Here is a 21,481-nt window from a genome sequence, read left to right as displayed (position 1 = left end):
GTTTTAATTATTTATTTGATGTTATGATTTATTATTATTATTATTATTATTATTATTATTATTATTATTACATTGTTGGTGTTGTTGTCTCCTACATCCTTCCTTCCGTTATGGATAACATCGCTTAATCCCCATTATGGTCGCAGGGGGCTGGAGTCTATCCCAGCTGACTCAGGGTGAAGGCAGGGGACACCTGGACAGGTCTCCAGTCTATCACACATAGAGACAATTACAGTCACATTCACACCTGCGGACAATTTAGAATCACCGATTTCCCTGTCCAAGTTTTTGGACTTTGAGAGGAAGCCGGATAACCAGAGAAAACCCACGCATGCACAGAGAGAGCATGCAAACTCCATGCAGAAAGATCCCAGCCAGTCTTCCGGCTGCAGCATGACAGTGCTAACCACAGAACTACTGAGCGGCGTTGTCTCCTACAGTATTTCTTACATTACTTGTAAACAACAATGGAAAATCAATATAAAAAAATATAAGATGATCTTCTTCTGTGACTTAAAGAAAAGTTTTTTTAAATCATTTTTTTTATCGTTTTGATTTGGTGAATAAAACATTTAGATTCTAAAGGCTTCTATTATTGTCTTTTTATATTTTATTGTCTTTCTTAATGCAGGCATGGTTTTCTGAACATACCAGTAGTTTGTGTCTTTGTACATAACTGCATTCAATAAAGAGTCTAATAAGGTGGAGCATAATTCAATTTGTATTTTTCCAAGTACAATAATCGGTTGTACTTGTGTTATACACTTATGTGGTACTTTTAGCGACACGTGTTTTAAAATTGTGACCTCTTGTGGTCACAAACTGAACTCTGAAGATCTACGGGACGCACCGTGGATGGACGCAGACGTTACTTTCACGTGTCAAAAACGTCTTCCCTGATTGGTCCGCGCCTGTCTATTCTAGCATGTGATTGGTCGACGACCATGGCAACAAACCGCCATGTTTTTTTATACGAGACGAAAAGAAATGGAGCTACTTTACGCCTTTTAAACATCGTCACTTCTCGATTCAATATGAAAAAGAGGCGAATTTCAGCCCTACTCACCATCGGCGCCGTGACTGACTTTTCCTGCGACTTCTAAAGGCTGTTCAAAGCAATCTGTAGAGACTCGGGCCGTCGTAGGTAAGGCTTCAATAAGAAGGCATTTCATTGGATAGCTGGGTGGTTGTGCAGGCAGTATGAACACACGCCATTAAACCCACTTTTAAAGCAGGGAAGAACCAGTGTTTTTAACGTGTTACCTCTCTGCTTTAGTCTCCCAGTGGGCGAAATGCACGTCTGGTTGACGCTATGTGTTTCTGCAGTACTGCATTCAAGTAACACCCCGTAGACATATTATTCTGCTTTTAGTGGCTGTCATTAGTCATAGCTTCTTAATTATCTCTATTTGCCTATCATCAGCTGAACCAGAGATAATCCCCCTGAGCTATATTAAACTTCAAGTGTTTTTATTGAAGCATAGCAACTCTAACACAATGCCTTGCAGTTGAGACGTCTATTTATTTATAGACTGTGGGTCAAATGCATATCATTTCCAACATAAATGAAATTGAATTGTTCATTTAAGATAAGATAATCCTTTATTACTCCCCATGTCAGGGGAAATATCCCGTGTTACAGCAGCAATATACAGTAAATATAATAATTATAATAACAGAATATATATATATATATACAAGTATGAAGGATGAAAATGAATGGAGTATTATTACACTGTAAATAAATGACATCAGCAAAAAGTGACTTGTGGAATAAAATGTAAAAGTGCAGAAAATGACAGCAGTACAAGGAATTGTGCTTATGTGTTTATGTTAGCATCAGCCAGTGATGCTGATGTTGTACAGTTTGACAGCAGATGGGATGAAGGACCTGCGATAGCGCTCCTTCTTGCAGGGTGGGTGTCTCAGTCTGCTGCTGAAGGAGCTGCTTAATGACCCCACAGTGTCATGCAGTGGGTGAGAGGGACTGTCCATGATGGATGTGAGCTTTGCCAACATCCTCCTCTCACCCACCTCCTCTATGGAGTCCAGGGAACAGTCCAGGACATTTAGTAGCTGTTGTGGCGTTTTCCGTATTTGGGAGCTTGGTAGTGAGGGGGGATACTCTAACACTGCACCTCTGCATAGTTTCTGACTTCTTGAAGCATGAACAACAGTCTAATCTCTTGCTAATCATCGGCTTTGTCTCAGATCTTTTGAGAACATGGAGAAAGTTGAGATGTTTGATGTTGTAAAAGTGACTGAAGAGGTGGAGAACACCTACAACCAAATGGAGGGGACAACTCCAAAAAAGAGGAAGGGCAAAACCCAAGAAGACAATGTTGAGAAATCTAAGAAGCCCAGGTGATGTACCTCACCTAAAGGACTTTCAGGTCCTCCTTAAGCATCAAAAGCAAATCAAAAAAATCTGAACTGTTTTTCTCTTTTTCATGTTCTGATGGCATTTGTGGAATCTTTTGTCTGTTTTAGGTCTGCCTACCTACTTTACTACTTTGATGTTCACCAGATTATGCAACTTGGAATCCCTAATATGCCACAGTCAGAGATCAACAAGCGTATCAGTGAGAGCTGGAAAAGGTTGAGCGTAGCTGAGAAAAGCTACTATCTTGAGAAAGCCAAGTTGGAGAAGGAGGGCATAGATACAGTAAGCGACATTCTCAAGTTTGTTTGTTTTTTATTATATAAGCAATCAGTGTATCTGATCAGCTGTGGTGCCTTTTATTTATTTCATGAATCCTCAGAACAGAACTTCTTTGTGCACTAACTATTAGAAATCAGAAACTATCATTTTGAAGGAAATTTAAAAACCTGTTACAATTCATTCCAAAATGCTAGTATTTATTATGTAATTAGCCATGTAGACTATAGTAATCCTTGGTATAATACAAACTCTGCTTTCTTCCCCCTCAGAGTCAGACATCATTTACCAGTTTCTGTAAAAAAAAGAAAAAATACAAAAAAAACACCCAATCTTAATTGCTACCAAAACAAACTGAAGTCACATCTCAGTCACAAATTAGTATTAATTTGTGACTGAGATAGTTTTTCGGATCATTGATCACAGAATACACAATATTGACATCCAAAATTTAATGAAAGTCGAAAAAGCCTTAATTTCCTGAAACCCATTCTCCTTGTAAATAACCTTTAATAACTGCAGTGATTGTAATTTACATTTTGATGAAACTGTTGCAGGAGCAGAACTAACAGCAGTGAATGAATTATGATGCCAAGCAGTCAACCCAAGCCAGTCTCTTTAAAGTGTTTGTCATGATAGAATATATGATGGAGGCTGCTGAGTGAAGCAGAGCCCGTCCTCATGAGTATGCATTGCTGAGCGCTCATGTAGTTAACTGAATTTATTTTCATTGTAATGAATCCTTTTGGCTCTGTGGTGACAGATAAAGTCAGAATGAATTGACCCATTAGCCTCAGTTATCACAGCAGTGGCTAAGCAGCTTTTTCCAGCTTTATCTCAGCATTGGCCTCATTCAGTGGAGTCTAAAATGTCAGAATGATTCTATGGAAAGGCATCAGTAATTTTCTTGATTTTTCTTTTCCCTCAGTCTTCTCTCAGCCCCTCAAAAGACCTCCCAGGCTTCCGCAGAATCCTGCCCAGAGCCAGCTACTTTCTCTTGTCCAAAGGCTGCTCCTTAAATCACCAGCCAGGAGGCTCTCAGTCAGAAATGAGCTCTGAGTCTCTGGACAGTCCAGTTGAAGGAGACTCAATCTCTCTGAACCAGGAGCCCCAGTTCGCCCCTCTTGGGCTGGCTGGTGAGGTGGACCTCTCTGAACACCCCATTTCTGTTGAAGACATTACAGATGAACCAGCAGTAGTGTCTCATTCCATGGCTCTTCAGGGAATCCCACCCTCCTCTGTTTCATCCAGAGCTACAACCTCCACAGACACCTATGCTTCACAGGGCTCTGCTGACTTCACATCAAATGGAGTCCCACTGAAAGGAAAGACAAGAGTTGCTGGTAGCGGTTGTGGTGGAGCGATGGTTCAGCAGACACAGGGGGAAGCTACTCAGGTGGTTGCCATCATACCCACTCAGGTGAAACTTAAATGTCCTTTCCAGTTTACCAGACAGTAAAATAATGTGTCTACTCTCAGATCCACACTGCTTTGGATTAAAGCGTCTGCTAAATGAAACTGGAGAAACTGTAGATGTTCAGTCACTCTTTTTAAGTACAAAACAGTGTTTTACTCATTGCTTCCTCCCTCCAGAACTTGCTTGAGCCCAAGTCTTTGGCAGGTGTCAGTTCTGTGGGCCCAGTGATGATGGTCTCTGTGGGAGCCAGCTTAGAGCAAAGTGCCAAACCTTCTTACAAAATGGTGAACACCCACGTTTTTCATCCTACTTAAAATTATTACAAAAAATGTCAAGCTTTGAGCACTAAAAAAATATTGATTAATATTTGATTTGAGAAATTGTAACTTGCATTGGTTTTCCTTTTTTCTGCAGTCTGTAAAAACGTACACCAGGAGAGGTCGAGGGAGGTGCCAGAATCCCGGCTGTTCATTTATTTATGTCACCCGCCACAAGCCGCCAACCTGCCCTGAGTGTGGCAGCCACTTGGGCGGAAAATGGATACCTGCTGTAAGTTCTAAGTCATCATATGAATCCTATGAACAGTTGGTTTTACTTGCAGTTCATTTCAACGACCCTTTGGCTGTATTTATATGACAGGCAAAAAGGACACAGGAGAAAGAAGCTGCATCAAAGCAGCTGCAAAGAACTGCTGAAACCAAGACGAATGAAAGCTGTCAGGCCACAGCACCTCCTGCTCAGGAAGAGAGGCTTGATGTTGCTAAAACAAAAACTACGGGGAGCAACAAAGAATGGCGAGTTCAGCGGGGCACCAGAAAGCAGTGTGCAGCTTCAGCTGAAACACCACCAGAGGGCAGCAGCACCAAGCAAATGGTTCCAACAAGGTGAGTCTAAAGCATAGACTGTATATATAGTGGACGTAGCATCTGGCTCCAAATTTGAAGCCCACCTGGAAGTGTCAAAAACGTGCAATATCACGCGTCCGCTAGGGTTGGCTCCAAAAAGCTTTTGCTCCATAGACCCCAATTAATTTTTGGAAAAAATAAAATTTGATAGACTGATTTTCTGCAGCTCCGGATTTTTTCCCCGTTAGTTTTCATGGTCAAAATGAGAGATCAGGTGGCTGATCTTAAAATAAATCAATACTGAATTTTAAATAAATCATCAAAGTTGGCGGAGCCAGGGGGCGTGGCTATACTTGATAGACAGCAACAGAAGCCTCTGCAGTAAAATGTGGGCAGGATAAGAGAGTCCTCAGCCAATCCTGCCCCTAGTTGCTCTCCGGTCCAGCCTGTTTGATGACACTTTTTACGTCACTGGCTCCAAAAAATCAAAAGCGGCGACCAGGAAGTAGCAAAATCCGGGCTTCATTTTCTTGGCGTTGAAACCAACGGGTGACATCACGGTTAGTTCACGCCTGGTCTAAAGGCGTATAGGGTATCGGAGTCAATGCTGCTCGTGGCGGAGAGGCGCTTGACGGCGGAGTAGACCCCGCACATGGAAAGGGATTTTTGAACAGAAAGAAGACACTCACCTTAAGTACACAAAAAGCACACAATCTTAACATGTGAAAAAAATAATGCGGTAAGATGTACAACGTTGGCATGCTGACTAATGTATTCGCTTCCGAGAACTACACTAAGACACAGCAAGCACAAAATGCAAGCAGAGCACGGAGTTAGCACTGATCGAACCACTTCCAAACCCTGCGGTTCGACCCACTCCGGCTGTTGTGGTCCTTTATGGACCGATAGTTGCTTTTGAGTTTCTTGAGTTTTTCGCGACATTACCTCATGGACCTTGTGTATCCATGGGCGGCCATCTTCTCAGACACCTCCTGAAAAACTTTTTGATTTCTGGTTGCACCATCCAGCTCCCTTTGTATGGTCTCGTCCGCCACCAAAGACAGCAACGTCTCAACCTCAATGTTATACCACGGGACAGATTTGGCTTCCATCCCATGAAGAGTGTGGCTACACAGCAGAGTATTCACTGCCTAACGTCGCCAACAGTGAAAAGCCAGGTCTGCCGTGTAGAAGTCGCTCTGTGTGTTGTCACTCACTGACCAATCAGTGGCCTGCACTCCTGTCCAATCAGTCGTCTGCACTATTATCGGATTCGGGTCGTGTCAGCTCACTTCGGACCCCGGCGGAGAAGGTGCGGAGAATTGTGCCTCTTTCCAGCCACTAGTCTGTATGGAAACGCTCGCAAACAAAGACGAGCGGAGCCGTACTGCGCCGAGTAGACCCTTGTGGAAATGAGGCTTAACTGTCATTGTTTGTGATAGAGCTGAGCCCACATGGTTGTACAGTTGAACATCAAAGGTGTTCACTTTCCTGCATGGACTTCAGGACCAAGTTTACCATGTAATGACTGGATGAAAACTGTGCTGACCATGTGTGACCCATTTCCAAATGAGAGCATGAATGCTTTAAAAGTAGAAGGAACACTTTGTATATGTGCGTAATTACATTTGTAAGTTCACTAAATTCCAGTTAATCAAAGAACTACAATGGCTGGTAGACCATCTGTAAATCCTTAAATGAATGGAAGAGGATCCTACTGGCACCTTTGTGTATTGTTATACCAGCTGAAAACTGAATTTAAAATGAAGTTTTGACAATACCTTGCGTCTGACCCAACAAACTTCTTCCTCTGTTATTAAGCAGACAAGTGAAAGACAATCCTAAATATGCCATAATCCAAAGTCAGGACAGGAGCACTGCTGCTGTACAGAAGAGGCCTGTGAGACCCATCCTCCCTGCTTGCTATAACACAGGTGAAATAAAATCGATAATGCACAGGAGGTGTTTTGTTATCAGTGTTAAAATCAGCTGTGACTGCATGGATTTACACATTTGTTTGTGTTTTAGGCCGGGCTCTGTTTCAGATCATAACTGTCCCACCTGACAGTGGAAAATTTCAAGGTGCAAACAACAATAAATCACCCATAGGTACTACGCATTTGATTCTGTTTCTAATTTCACTGTATTTGATTTTTCACTTTGTGGTTTGCATGCAGTTGTAGTGCATGTTCTGTGTTTTTTGTGTATGGAGACTACCTTTGTCACTCACAGAGGAAGTGATATGTCTAGATGCTACTGCACTTTCTGAGGTTTCTGCTCTTAACCGATGTGGTTGTTTTCTAACCATAGTGCCTCGAGAGAATTTCTCAGGTCTGAAACCCAGCACTTTAAAGCAGCTTGGTCAGGCGGTCCCAACAACCACAGCCACACAGGTTAACACATACACGAACACTAACAACACACACACAAATAAAAATACAGGTGAAATTGCAGATTGAATCCAGTTTTCTCCCTCTCTGCCTGTCTTTCCACAGGATTCTTCTGTCCCAGCAGACAGTGGTCAGTCTGTGTCTTCACTGACTGATAAGAGAATGAATATCTTGTCAGTTGTGCCTTTCAAACAGCACACAGTTTCCAGCTTTGTAAGTATATTCTTTGAAATCGAGTTTACTATAAATGTACTTTTGCTTTTGATAGATCACACTTGACTAGATGTACACTTTGTCTTTGAATGCCCTTTGTTTCTTGATATTTGGGTAATCAAATATCATTCCCTCAGGACTTGGGACTTTCCACAGCACGAGGGAGAGGTCGGTGTAAGAACCCATCTTGTGACTATATGTACAAGAACCGACACAAACCTGCCGTGTGTCCGAAATGTGGATATGAACTGACCCAGAAGAATGCTAAGGCAACAAAGGTAAGAAACCCCTTACTTCCTCCCAAGTTTAGATACTGTAGGATCAGTTTCCAGCTGTGCCTCTGAAGTCTTAAATCTCTTTATGAGCCTATGCACAATCTTGGATCCCTGAACAGATGCCTTTTAGTTTAAATGTAGGCTTAAAAGGATGAGCATCGGCATTTGATGGTCTCTTCAAGATTTTCAAACAAGGATGACTGACGCATGCTTAGCATCTATTTGTAATTTTATTTATGTGTATTCTGTTTGTCTGAGGTCTCGATTTTTTTGGTCCGTTAGGATTTTGCTGGTCTTACGAGGTTGTGCTGGTAGTTGTAGAGCAGTTTTTTGTTGTAGTAAGTGATTAAAAAAGAAGAAATCTGACCTTGTAGCAACTCTTGAACAAGCCTATACACAAGTATTCCAAATCGCTCACAACTTTCTTTATATTATTATCAAATGTGGACAAAATGTACTCATCTTTTGTTTGTTTTTCCGTTCTCAGTCTGAGACTTTGCTGGATCCATATCAGGCTCTGAGTCCTGCTCAGAAGGACATCCAGCGCCAAAACACTCTGCAGCTACTGCGCAGTTCTCTGCAGATTCCAGAGAGCGACACTGAGCTTCAGGAAACGCTAACCCTCATCCAGGAGCTCAACAGTCTGCAGATTGTCTTGGTTCAACCGGGCAATCAGGAGCAGGAAAACAACGTTGAGACCGAGACGCTTGTTGAGTCTGGGTGGCCTCGGTTTTATGAATCAGCAGCTACTCACTGTGGCCTGTGTAACTACCCGCTCTTCAAAGGAAGTCAGAGGTGGAGTTTTGTTTCCTGATGTCTGTTGTTGGCTCAGTGGCTTGTCTTCATTATTTCAGTGCTCTAGCTGTTTTTGGTTTTATATCATCAATACTGATATGTTGTATGACATCTGGCCCTGTAATGTGAGTGTCTGTCCGTGTTTGTACATTCTAGTACTGTTGCAGGACAGGAGGACTGCTGGCTTCTCACTGAGACACTGATGCAGACAGCCTCCCTCCAGCTCAAAGTGTGTCTCAATGTTCAGTGTCTGGCCCTGCACAGCTTCACTGACCTGCATCCAGGTAAACAGAGCCACACACATACAGTAATACTTCATCAAGCATTAAGCACCAGGAACGAGCAGATTTTCCTTACTTTTGTTTTATTACCCTCTTTTGACGAGTCAGAGGTGATGATGTGCATTTATGTATACCCAGTATCATTGTGAGTATACTTCTGGGAATTATGTATCATGAAAAAGAAAAAGGAAGACAAGGCCAGTGCTTCAAGTCAACTTTTTGAGTGCAGATCAATAAATGAATACATAAATTAGAATTTGTTAAAGCTATCTAAAATAGAGGCAGTATTATCTGATGGCAGGGCACTGAAATCCAAGCTCTTTAGTTTAAATGGAACATCCAGACAGAATGGTTTTTGCAAAATTCCTTTATCCTCCTGCTAGAAAGAAATTAGTAAGATGCTAAACCAAAATATATGATGGCAATTTGCCTCAGAAAACCTACATTTTCTCCAGTATTTAGAAGATTTGATGTCTCTTCGATTTTGGAAATGAAAGCGCTCATGAGATTTTTCCCAACCAAACTCTTTGTTAACACTGAACTTGAGGTTTTCCATTTTAGCTCATATCATCTCATTTCTCTTCAGCTCTACTTAGTTTTCCACTTTTTTCCACAAGAGTGACCTGGCCAAGAGGTCAGCAACAGACGTCATAAAAACAGTTACAAAGAGGTGACCGTATCAGTCAAAACATACAATTTTTGAATGTGCAAAAATGTTTTGCAGTAAAAAATGCGGGAGCTGTAACAGACAACAATTTAAGTATTAAAAGAGCAAGCACTGTTCAGTGGTCTCACAGCTGTCTTTCCTCCAGGGTAGAACGGAAGGCTCAAAATAGAATAAATTCGGACAGTTTCAGTTCAGTCTGTAAAGTATTCCATGCTGAGGGCGCAGCAAAGCTGAAAGCTCTTTTTTCAAATTTAGTCCTTTCACGAGGAACAGATACAGTGCCTTGTGAAAGTATTTGGCCCCCTTGAACTTTTCAGCCTTTCGCCACATTTCAGGCTTCAAACATAAAGATATAAAATTTTAATTTTTTGTCAAGAATCAACAGCAAGTGGGACACAATCGTGAAGTGGAACGAAATTTATTGGATATTTTATACTTTTTTAACAAATAAAAAACTGAAAAGTGGGGTGTGCAATATTATTCGGCCCCTTTACTTTCAGTGCAGCAAACTCACTCCAGAAGTTCAGTGAGGATCTCTGAATGATCCAATGTTGTCCTAAATGACTGATGATGATAAATAGAATCCACCTGTGTGTAATCAAGTCTCCGTATAAATGCACCTGCTCTGTGATAGTCTCAGGGTTCTGTTTAAAGTGCGGAGAGCATCATGAAGACCAAGGAACACACCAGGCAGGTCTGAGATACTGTTGTGGAGAAGTTTAAAGCCGGATTTGGATACAAAAAGATTTCCCGAGCTTTAAACATCTCAAGGAGAACTGGGCAAGCAATCATATTGAAATGGAAGGAGTATCAGACCACTGCAAATCTACCAAGACCCGGCCGTCCCTCTAAACTTTCACCTTGAACAAGGAGAAGACTGATCAGAGATGCAGCCAAGAGGCCCATGATCACTCTGGATGAACTGCAGAGATCTACAGCTGAGGTGGGAGAGTCTGTCCATAGGACAACAATCAGTCGTACACTGCACAAATCTGGCCTTTATGGAAGAGTGGCAAGAAGAAAGCCATTTCTCAAAGATATCCATAAAAAGTCTGGTTTGAAGTTTGCCACAAGCCACCTGGGAGACACACCAAACATGTGGAAGAAGGTGCTCTGGTCAGATGAAACCAAAATCCAACTTTTTGGCCACAATGCAAAACGATATGTTTGGTGTAAAAGCAACACAGCTCATCACCCTGAACACACCATCCCCACTGTCAAACATGGTGGTGGCAGCCTCATGGTTTGGGCCTGCTTTTCTTCAGCAGGGACAGGGAAGATGGTTAAAACTGATGGGAAGATGAATGGAGCCAAATACAGGACCATTCTGGAAGAAAACCTGTTGGAGTCTGCAAAAGACCTGAGACTGGGATGGAGATTTATTTTCCAACAGGACAATGACCCAAAACATAAAGCCAAATCTACAATGGAATGGTTCACAAATAAACGTATTCAGGTGTTAGAATGGCCAAGTCAAAGTCCAGACCTGAATCCAATGGAGAATCTGTGGGCAGAGCTGAAGACTGCTGTTCACAAACGCTCTCCATCCAACCTCACTGAGCTGGAGCTGTTTTGCAAGGAAGAATGGGCAAGAATTTCAGTCTCTCGATGTGCAAAACTGATAGAGACATACCCCAAGCGACTTGCAGCTGTAATTGCAGCAAAAGGTGGCGCTACAAAGTATTAATGCAAGGGGGCCCAATAATATTGCACACCCCACTTTTCAGGTTTTTATTTGTTAAAGTTTAAAATATCCAATAAATTTCGTTCCACTTCACGATTGTGTCCCACTTGTTGATTCTTGACAAAAAATTAAAATTTTATATCTTTGTTTGAAGCCTGAAATGTGGCGAAAGGTTGAAAAGTTCAAGGGGGGGCGAATACTTTCACAAGGCACTGCAGAACAAGAGTAGTGCAGGAATGTAAGACATAGCAACTGTTTGTCCATGGTAATACAGTGCACAAATGGGAAGGAATTAAGCTTTAAAGAGTCTTCTAAATTAGAGTCAGCCAATTTCTGTATCTGCATGCGCTCAAAGAAGGCAAATCCTCTGTAAAATATAGTTCACAATGGTAGGTGAGACGACTGTAGCCGGAAACAAATCTCAATGCCGAGTGAAAAACGGTGTCACTAATTTCTTTGTAACTCAGAGAGAGAAGCAAGTTTTACTTCTGAAAAGAAACCCAAGCTTCACTCTAAAGTTTAGTCACCAAGTTGTTAATATGGGCTTAAAATGAAAGCTCCTGATCAAGAAAAAAACCCAAGTAATTGCAATTTAAAGCCAGCTCTATAGGTTTTCCTTTTGATGTTACAATATTTGGAATGTTCTGTGATAGCACCCTGAGAGAAATCCACGAGCTTGGTTTTGCCTGTATTTAAAACCAATTTAAGATTATATAAACAAGACTGGATAACATTAAAAGCAGCGTGTTAAAAGTCAAAAGCCTGAGTGAGTGAGGCTGAACAGCAAAGCAATGGTGTCGTCTGCATAAAGATGATACATTGCATTTGACAAGTTATTACAGAGATTATTTATGTAGACTGAAAATAAAATGGCTCCCAGCACTGAACCTTTGGGCCCCTCTTTGGTAATGTCCAGGAAAGAAGAGGTTGTTCGGCCACTTGAACACATTATGTTCTGTTGGAAGGTAGCTGGTAAACCAGGCAGTTGCATGTTTAGATAAGTCAGTGTGATGTAGGGCTTGTATTAGCAGGCTGCCACTTTCTCAGATATTTGACAAATCAATAGAAAGAGCAAAACAATATTTTTGTTGGTGTCCAGAGCCTCACTTAATACATTTTGGACATTCAGCGTAGCTCTAACAGTGCTGTGCTATTTTCTGAAACCAGATTGGAATGGAGCTGGAATATTATTAAATTTAAAAATTCCTTTAGTTGGTCATTAATAATTCTAACAATTGAGGTAAAATACAGAGTTATGAAACTGGTCTGTAGTTATTTATATTTGTGGGTTCACCCCCTTTAACAGGGGGAGAAGGAAGACCGACGTCCAGATTTAAGGAATTTTATTACTGGTCAGACTCGGGTTAAAAATATGCGAGAGGCTCAGCAATAAAATAAACAGCCGACTTAAGAGAAAGGGTTCAATTTTATTAGGCCCTGCTGCTTTGCTTGTGTCCAGCCTCTTTAATGCACTGTTAACCTCAGAGACAGAAACTCAAACAGGACACTAGATTAAGTAATTTGAGTAATTTTGGGGGGGGAATCTTTTATATTTTTTGTGAATTCATTCAAGTAAAAGTCAGACTTAGCGCTCTTAATAAGGGATGTACATTTATTTCTAAAATGTCATAGCCTCCTCAATTTTGTTCCAAGTGGCAAAATATTCTAGATTATTCCAACACATCGAGAGTCTCAACTGAGCTGCAATATAGTAATTTTTCAAACTTCACATTTATCACTAGCTGTAGACTTTGGTATCTAATTCTGATCTTCTGCCCTTGTCAAATGTACCTTGAGAAGTTTGTCCCATTGCTGAAGTAGTTTGAAGATTTATTTTGACCGCTACAATTTGAGAACCAAAATCCAGTCAAAGTATCCGGCTCCATCTTCTTAGGTTTTTCATAATCTTTTGATTTAGAGGGAGAGAACTATTTGTTGCATCTTTTGGAATATTTTTCCCTAATATTTCTTGAATTTCCTGCCTTCCTCTGTACCTGAAGCCATGACATTTCTTGAGGGACTGTACTTGGAGCTGAGAACTTGTGTTTTTATAATATTCAATTTATAACCAGAGAAAGAACAGTATTGTTTGAGTTCAGAGGCGAGAAAATACACTAGATCATCAGTGGTAAATAAGGAAATCATTTGCCCCCTAGCTTCATATTTATATTTCAAATAATCCACAGACTCGGAGTTAGACTAAAAATGCAAACAAGAGAGGACTGTTTCGACAGCACCGTCGTATTCATTGCTAGAAGACAAGGAAGGATTCTGCCTCTGCAGATTCTAACTGTGGTTCTCACTGTTGAAATGCAGGGCCACCGATGACTTAGCATCATGATTATGAATAGATCAGTGGTCACAGATTTATAACTTTTGTTGTGCTTTCCCAACATAATTTAAATTACAAGGACATTTTAACAGATAAACTACATTTTTTTGTATTATGTCTGATTCTGCCCTCAACCTTGATTTCACTGCCAGGTTTCAAATGGATACATTCATTCTCCTTAATCATACTGTTACAGGGGGAGGAGGAGAAGCCAAATGCAGACACACAAACAGGCAAATAACAGGAGGAGATTTATTAAACCAAATAATCAGCCAATACCTAAATGGAGTGACAGAACTAAATCAGACTACCAAAAACTCTACAAGCAAAACCCTAAGAACTACAAAACGCCAGTCTACAAAACTGAAGCAACAACTAAGCTAAAGGGAGGTACTCACAACATGGGGGAACTGACAACCAAAGGGAAAACAGGCTGAGTAACATCCAAAAACAGACAGGGGGAGAGCAGAAAAGCCCCTGTAGCGGTCCAGAGGTGGTAGGTTTGGTGAGGAAACAGCTTCTATGGTCCAACAGAGACTGAGTGACTGAGCAGGATTTAAACAGTGAGGAGAGCTTGTGGACAGGTGAGCTGAGTTTACTAATTACTGCAGCTGACAGTCATTGAGGTAATCAGCAGGTAGAGCAGGGGGTTGAGTGGCAGGGAGAGAGAGACATGAGGGAGAGGTGACAGACAGGGAACCAAAAAGGCAGGACAAAACCAAAACAGATCAGGAAACAAGAAAAGAGGAAAAAGAGGAAGAAAGACAAGGGCCAGAGCAAGATGCTAACACACACAATAACAATTTTTACAGTTATGACAAGAAACGGTTCCACAAGGACTCTGAAACAGAAAATGATTTGGCAAATCTTACTTTCCTGGGAGAAAATGTTTTTAGAAGAAATCTCATGAAAGTATTAGACTGAGTGTAAAATGCCAGAGCAATCTGAGGTGCACTTTGAGATATGTACCAATGTCTGCTTACTGCTTTTTAACCTGACTTAATTATCATACTATAGTTTCACTGGTGCAAGATTTAGAAGAGAGGAATGTTAAGGACTAGGTTTTTAAGATATTAAAGATGTAGATATTAAGAAGCCTGTCCAGTAATGCTTCCCCAAATTCTTTCACTTTAAAGATGTCACAAAGATCTTTGGTCAGTGACTCAAAAAAATCATCAGAATTATACTTTTTATCCTTTGAAATTTAGCGTATGGTAGAACTCTTTTTAAGCTGTCTGTTTCCTTATGTTTGTACTTCAGTATACTATGTCAGTATTTACACCAAAATATGTAGCTGTTTCTATCAAAAATACACTGAATTCTCAGATCTCTGCATCAGACACTATTTACAAAACTGTTGCTCCTTGGACCTTTTCTAAGTTACAATTAGTAATTTACTGTTTGGCCAAAAGGGGGCACCACCACTGTGAGTTATTTAGATCAGTATACACAATTTAGAATTGCAGTAAATGGTACTTATCCCCTTTTTCCACTTCACTACCCTCCAAGGATCATTTATGGAAAACACATTCTTACATTTTTCACTTTTTTATGAGAATGTTGATCATCGCCAGCCAAGGGATTTTTATTTTTATATTAAGATGCCTTGCTGATTCATATATTTAGCAGTTTAATCTGGCAAGGAAATATTTCAGGCACATCATGATGACACATTTTGACATCACAATGCAAAACTGTCAGTATTGTGTAATCTGTTATCTTGAATTTCCCTCAGGATAATAAAGTATCTATCTATCTATAGTGTTTGGGAGTAACTTAATATGAATAACTCTATATATACTCTACTATACTCTTATATAAATACTTTCTAAAACATTTACATAGATGATAACTGCAGCTTCTTGTAGTATTTTGTTTCATTTGCAAGAAAATTATCACAGACAATATTTTCCTTTTGTATTCAGGATGACAGCAGTGCTCAGTCAAAGTTTATTAGGTGCATATAAACAACTGCTTTGTGGATAGTTAGTCACATTTCTCTGTGTATTCATCTGTTGATTCCATTTGGTTGTTGACAGGTTTGTTCAACATTGGGAACAGACTGCTGGTGAGTATTGACCTGTTCCTGAAGATCAGGGCCAGCATCAAACAAGGCCACGCCCCCTCTCAGGCAGCCAGGATTATACTCGACCACGTCCCCAATCATCCTGGTAAATACTGGATTTGTTCTTTCTGAAAGTTTGAAAATTTTTAGACTTTTTAAATGACTTCAGTCCTTCACAGTATGTTTTCTCTGAGGTAGTCTTTCTGTTTCTTTGCTTCAGTTCATGCTCTTAGTCCAGACGAATCCTCTCAAATGCAAGAGCTCCTCCTGAGTGGCTACTGGGCCTTTGAGTGCCTCACAGTACGAGATTACAACGATATGATCTGCGGCATTTGTGGTTTTGCTCCTAAGCTAGAGATTGCAGAGCGACACGTGAACAACGTGCTGGAGCTCAAGAATGTGGAGGTGATAGATTGGTGATAAAAATCTAAATGAATCCCACAGAATAAAATACAACATACTTACAGCTATTTAGCAGTGACTGTTTTGAGTCCGTGCTTGACAACATGCGTATTTATTCCGTACTGCTGTGACGTCTCTGCAGTTCACCTGGCCTGAGGTTTCAGTCTCAGATGAGGTACATGTGGATGACTTCTGGCTGACCATGGAGAGTGAGGCTATTGAGCAAGCAGCTTTCCCCACAGACATCCCCATCACACGGGTGGATGCTTCCATCATCGCTCCCTTCACCCCTCCGCTGATGAGAAGTGCCACTGTTATCAACACAGAGAAGGACAAGCTCCTGCCACATGTACAGCTGCCTTCAGGTACATGCTTCCTATAAATTACAGTTGAATTTTGTCTTTTACATGCAGTAATTCATTTTCTAACCTTGATATCACACATGCTGCTCTGTTTTTGGTTGATAATGGCATTAGAATGATTCAAATGTCATGCAGACCGGCTCAAAGTTGCTTATGAGTACTATGAACATGTTATTAAGGTGGTAAATTTCATGGTGTTTTTTAGGAGATCCTGCAGTTTTGGTGCGTCTCATTCATGACGGGCAGCTGAGACTCGACAGGATTGAAAACCACAGTGAGGACGAGTTGAGAACAGTACTGGATCGCTGCGGGGCGAATATCCCACCAGGCTCCACCAAGGTGAGCGAAATATTGCGCTTTTTATGCTCTTTTTTGTTTCTTGTTGCATGGTAATGACTGGAAGTAAGTAAATATATTGACTGCCAATGCTTGCGACAGTAAACATGTCGCATGTGGGAGTAAACATGCAGATCATCTGATAACTTTTTGAATTAGAAAGTCCCTTCCCCACAAGCTGAGAATTGTAGACCCGATGTCTTGCTCAAGGCAAGATGCTTTGCATGAGAACCGTTTCACAAATCATCCAGATTTGTTTTTCATTAGATTTCTGCTTGTTCTTTATTCTCATAGCTCTGGTTGTGTATTCAGACGAAATCTTGCTCTCTGTCTCCCTGTGTGTCAGACGGAGATGTTGGCCTCTCTGATCTCCTTGTACACACTTGTTCATAGTGGCCTCTCCACAGCCCCACAACCCCCTGCACAAGTCACTGCTGGCAAACTGTCCAAAGTCTGCCCTCACAAGGTAAAACCAGCCGCTCGGTCATCGTTTCAGTAGTTTTCCGGTCATGTGTCGTGTCAAACAAGTAAATTTAGACCATTAACTTGCAGCACTGTAGCGTTTTGAAGGCCCAAATGCAAAAATCGTATATAAAAAAAAATGCATTTGTAAGACAAGTAAAGTAAGAAGTGAAACTCTCCTGTATGTGTGTATCGTCTTTTGAAAGCATCACCTTTTCTCTCCAGGTGGTTTGTGCCTCTAAGTACTTGGTAAGAGGAGAGACGGCTCGAGACCACGTTGACCTGCTGCTGTCGTCGCGTTACTGGCCTCCGGTCTATGTTTGCGACTGTGCCCATCAGGTTGCGCTTTGTGCTGACATGCAGTATCCGGAACTAGCAAACCAGATGTGGGGCAGGAACCAGGGCTGCTTCTCTGACCCCTTTGAAAAGCCAAAGGTGGGTGATTGTGATGAGATCCAGTTATCTGGTCAGGGACTTAAAATGAGGCCCAATCAGTAATGTTATGTTAGTCTGCATGTATCCTTCTTCTGATTATGATTGAAAGTATAGGCATGCTTTGCTCTTGTGTTTCGGAAATTATTCCTCCTAAACACAAAATGCTTAAACATCACTTTAGTTTTCATCTCAAGTTATTCCAAGTATGAAACTGTCTATTAATTTTTTCAAAGCAAGTGTTAATCTTATTTCTATGCACTTTAGTTGACTTTATAGCCTTGTTTGTATCTTTAAGGATATGCGTTTGTGCTTCACAGCATTTTTTTCTTCTGTAAAAGCTCAGCCCTTGCCTCAGACAAACTATATTTTTCTGCAGTTTGTGTCCTGTGCTGAACTGCAAGACCAGCCGTACAGTGCCGACCTGTCCCTGGTAGCAGAGAACCAGAACATCCACCCCATCACCAAATCTTCTTCTTGCTGGCTGGTTCATCCTCCAGGAGCAGCCAAGGAGCCCCCTGCTCCGGAGCACCACTCCATGTTCCTCTGCAGTGACCTGGAGCCCTACATCAGCCTGGTGGCTGATCTGGAGACGGAGAAGGAAGAAGAGGAATGCAAAGAGGCAGAGCAGAAAGAACGGGGAGATGCATCCGAGAAAGCCTCCATAGAAAAATCAGAGGACTGTTCGTCAGTTAGCTGTGCAAGGAAACAACCTGTGGTCTTCAGCAACACAGCTTATTACTACCTGTACAACCGTCTGGTAGATTTCCTCACTAGCAGAGACATTGTGAGCCAGCAGATCAACCAGGTTGTGAAGGCCTGCCAACCTGGAGAGGTAGTGATCAGGGATGCTCTGTACCGGCTGGGAGTGGCACAGATCAACACAGAGAAAGAGGACGATGAAGGAAGTGGCATGGAGGGGCAGACACAGGAAGACGGGGCTGAGACATTTCAGGTTGTCATTGCGTAATAAGAATGTTCAGGTGGATGAATCAACCAGCAGGCAGAGAGAATGGACAGCACATAAAATGGCTGCATGCAAAGAGAAGAGCAAAGAAAACAGAAGTGCCAAAACAAGAGATGCAAGTGGAACATTTTGGAAGTGATACGGTGTTGGTGTTAAGCGTACAAGCGCTACATTGAGGGTAATTCTGTGCTGGAGAGTATTTCATGGTTAAAACTGATGGCTAGTCTGTGCAGCAGCACATTTAGTCAGCTATACATCGCTAACAGGTTTTACAGATGCCAGGAATAGGCTGAATTTGGATAAAGTGTGTTTGTAGTAGTATAGAACTGTAGTAGGTATGGAAAAGAAGAACAGAGTGATCCGTTACATTTACTGTGAAGGTACTAAATTAGGATTTTCATTTCAGGAAGCAAGTTACAGTATGAGGCCATTTTTTACCCATCTCTAACTCATATGGAAGGTGAGAATAGAGCAAGTCACGATGATGGAGACTGAATGTCAGAGTTCTCATTCTGAAATGACTAAAAGAATGTATTCTATGTATTTTTTAACCATTATGATACCAGTAGATTAAAAAAAGTCAAAAGTGTACACAAGTCAGCCACTACATTAAAAAAAAAACAGATTAAGTAAATGAAACTGATTATTTTCTTGTGATGCAATGTTCTGCTGGGAAATTGTGGGTCCTGGGATTCTTGTGGATGTTACAATACTGTTTCACACCAACAAAACACACCAGCCTCCATGACAGCAGTGATCTCCCCCAGCAGAACAATGCACCTACCACATTTCAAAAACTGCCCAGGAACATAGCCAAGGTGTTGACCTCGGCTCTTCATTCCCCAGATTGCGACTGATACAGATCCACAGAGGCCCTACCCTGCAACCCAAAAGATCCAGTGGATAGTAGGTGTAGGTAAAATTGCTATAAGCTTGACACCTCATTTACTTTAATGTGAGTGAATGAATGTAAGCAGGGTTTTATTAACTCAGCTACTTCAGACCTAAATGTAAATATTTAACCGTGAGTGGTATGGCATATTTATTACACTTCTGTGTTCAGACATTTCTGCTTTGTTTTAAAATTCTTACCTCTGAACTACCACTTGCTGCCTTTGTAGAATGCTTTTAGAATGTGGTGATGGACCTTTTTGCTGTTGGTCTTTCTTTGATTTGCGATGCATTATTATCACATTCAAGCATAGTGAACCAGTCAGCGTTTGAGAAGCATCTGAAGTACTTTAGTAAATCTACCTGCATGAAATACTTCAGAGAGATTTCTCTCTTGTTTTTGCTGATGTTGTTAGCAAAGATCTTAAGTTCTGTGTGACAACTGAAATGTGTGGTTGACTAACAAAGGCTTTATGAAGGTTGGAGACTGTTGTAGCACTTGTAATGGAATGGTGGGCTAAGGGCTAGGCTATGTAAAGGCTCTGCTCTGGGAGCTGCATGAAAATTAATGAACACAAGACTCAGAATTAGATTACCGGTAATGTATTAAAAAATAATCAATAAAAAATACTTGAATACGTCAAGTCAAAACAATGACCAAAATATTAGAACAAAATAACAGAAAATCGGAGTGAGAATAAATCAAACATTCACCTGTAATTCAGTAGCTTCACTTTTAACAATCCAAAGCGACAGTGCTATGTTCAGTTTGACAGTTCAATGACAATAAATTCAGGTGAGCGTGGTTCCACTGTTGCCAGTGGTGTTAATCAAAATAATTCATTCATAAGACACGTCCAAAAACCAGACAAAACAAATCCAAACAGGGTGAATCAATCTATCTAAACAAGTAAGCAAGTCCTACCACACCAGTGGGGAAGGGATGAAGCTGTGAGGCTTGAGGCCTGCCAACGGTGGGGTGGGTGAAGGGGTGAATCTAGCCAACTGTTTCCAGTTCGTTCCACAGTAGCTCACCATCAAATCAAGTCCTCCATAGAAGCCTAACCTGTTCAGCAGACAGGCTTCATTATCGTCAATCATCATCATATTTTCCATTAGTTGTTGCTCACCAACGTTCAGCACAGTATGGGTTCAGGTGGGTGGCATCCAGAAATCCAAAAGCATGGTTCCAGTAGTGAAGACCTGGTAGTATTGGCATGAGCATTAGCATGATACTAAACAGCTTTTAACATGCTTAACAAGAGTTTTAACTCACTTCTTCCTTGATGGTGTGATTTCAAGGTTTCCAGAGATGAGTGGTGTGGGGTGATCCTGTTGTTCAAGTTACTGCTGTGTGTGACTGAATGAAGCTGATGTGCTTCAAACAAAGGAATGGGGGGGATTCCAGGTGGGAGAGAGACTGCTGGTGATTGGTTCAGGTGTTGTGACTGATAGTGAGGAGGTCCAGTAATATGGAAGTGACTGACTGTGACTGATTGTGACTGGCAGGTGTCTTGTTCATGTTGGAATGTTGATGGCCAACGATGAACTATTACAGAGTGACGACAGACTATTGCAGAGTGAGTGCTACACTGCACTTATCAGCTCTGTTGATCAAGAGACACCATAACAGCGATGTACATTGTGTTGAAATAGTAATAGATGGACCAAGTGTGCCCTGTAATTTAAACTGCTATTGTAACAAATAAATATAAAGAAATGGAAAACTTTATCAGCTCTGGTTAACTTCTCTGTGACAAAATGGTCAAACTGTCATGAAATCCGGCTCAAAATCAGTAAGCTGATGAAACAATACATATCAAGGCAGCCGATGATGTCCTACCATCGCCCAAGAACCTCAACCAATGGTATGGTGAAGACCCTACATACTCACTCAGCCTGACTCCAGCTACACTCAAACACATCTTAGTGGGCTGCAACACCAGCCTGGCTCAAGGCCGTTACACCTGGAGACACAACCAGGTGCTGAAGCGTCTGGAACTAGT

General features: G+C 41.3%; 1 protein-coding gene across 2 annotated transcripts; it reads left to right on the top strand.

The window, feature by feature from the left end:
• Window positions 1-936: 936 nt before the first annotated feature.
• hmgxb3 (HMG box domain containing 3) lies at window positions 937-21,207 on the top strand. Of its 2 annotated transcripts, none has more exons than XM_022189494.2 (21): window positions 937-1,144; window positions 2,212-2,364; window positions 2,491-2,665; window positions 3,588-4,079; window positions 4,253-4,360; window positions 4,491-4,625; window positions 4,716-4,960; window positions 6,746-6,855; window positions 6,950-7,030; window positions 7,232-7,314; window positions 7,417-7,524; window positions 7,662-7,802; window positions 8,287-8,594; window positions 8,751-8,878; window positions 15,598-15,729; window positions 15,844-16,028; window positions 16,168-16,390; window positions 16,593-16,726; window positions 17,070-17,189; window positions 17,411-17,620; window positions 17,997-21,207. In XM_022189494.2, the coding sequence occupies exons 2-21, from the start codon at window positions 2,225-2,227 to the stop codon at window positions 18,585-18,587; spliced, it is 3,849 nt and encodes a 1,282-aa protein (XP_022045186.2). In that variant the 5' UTR covers window positions 937-1,144; window positions 2,212-2,224; the 3' UTR covers window positions 18,588-21,207. The 2 variants fall into 2 exon arrangements, with proteins under 2 accessions (XP_022045186.2, XP_022045185.2); XM_022189493.2 differs by having other exon boundaries at window positions 6,743-6,855.
• The last annotated feature ends 274 nt before the right edge of the window (window positions 21,208-21,481 follow it).

This window comes from Acanthochromis polyacanthus, chromosome 10, assembly GCF_021347895.1.
Source record: "Acanthochromis polyacanthus isolate Apoly-LR-REF ecotype Palm Island chromosome 10, KAUST_Apoly_ChrSc, whole genome shotgun sequence".
Lineage (NCBI taxonomy): Eukaryota > Metazoa > Chordata > Actinopteri > Pomacentridae > Acanthochromis > Acanthochromis polyacanthus.
The sequence above is the reverse complement of the archived record's forward strand: the minus strand, read 5'-3'. Positions and strand labels throughout refer to the sequence as shown.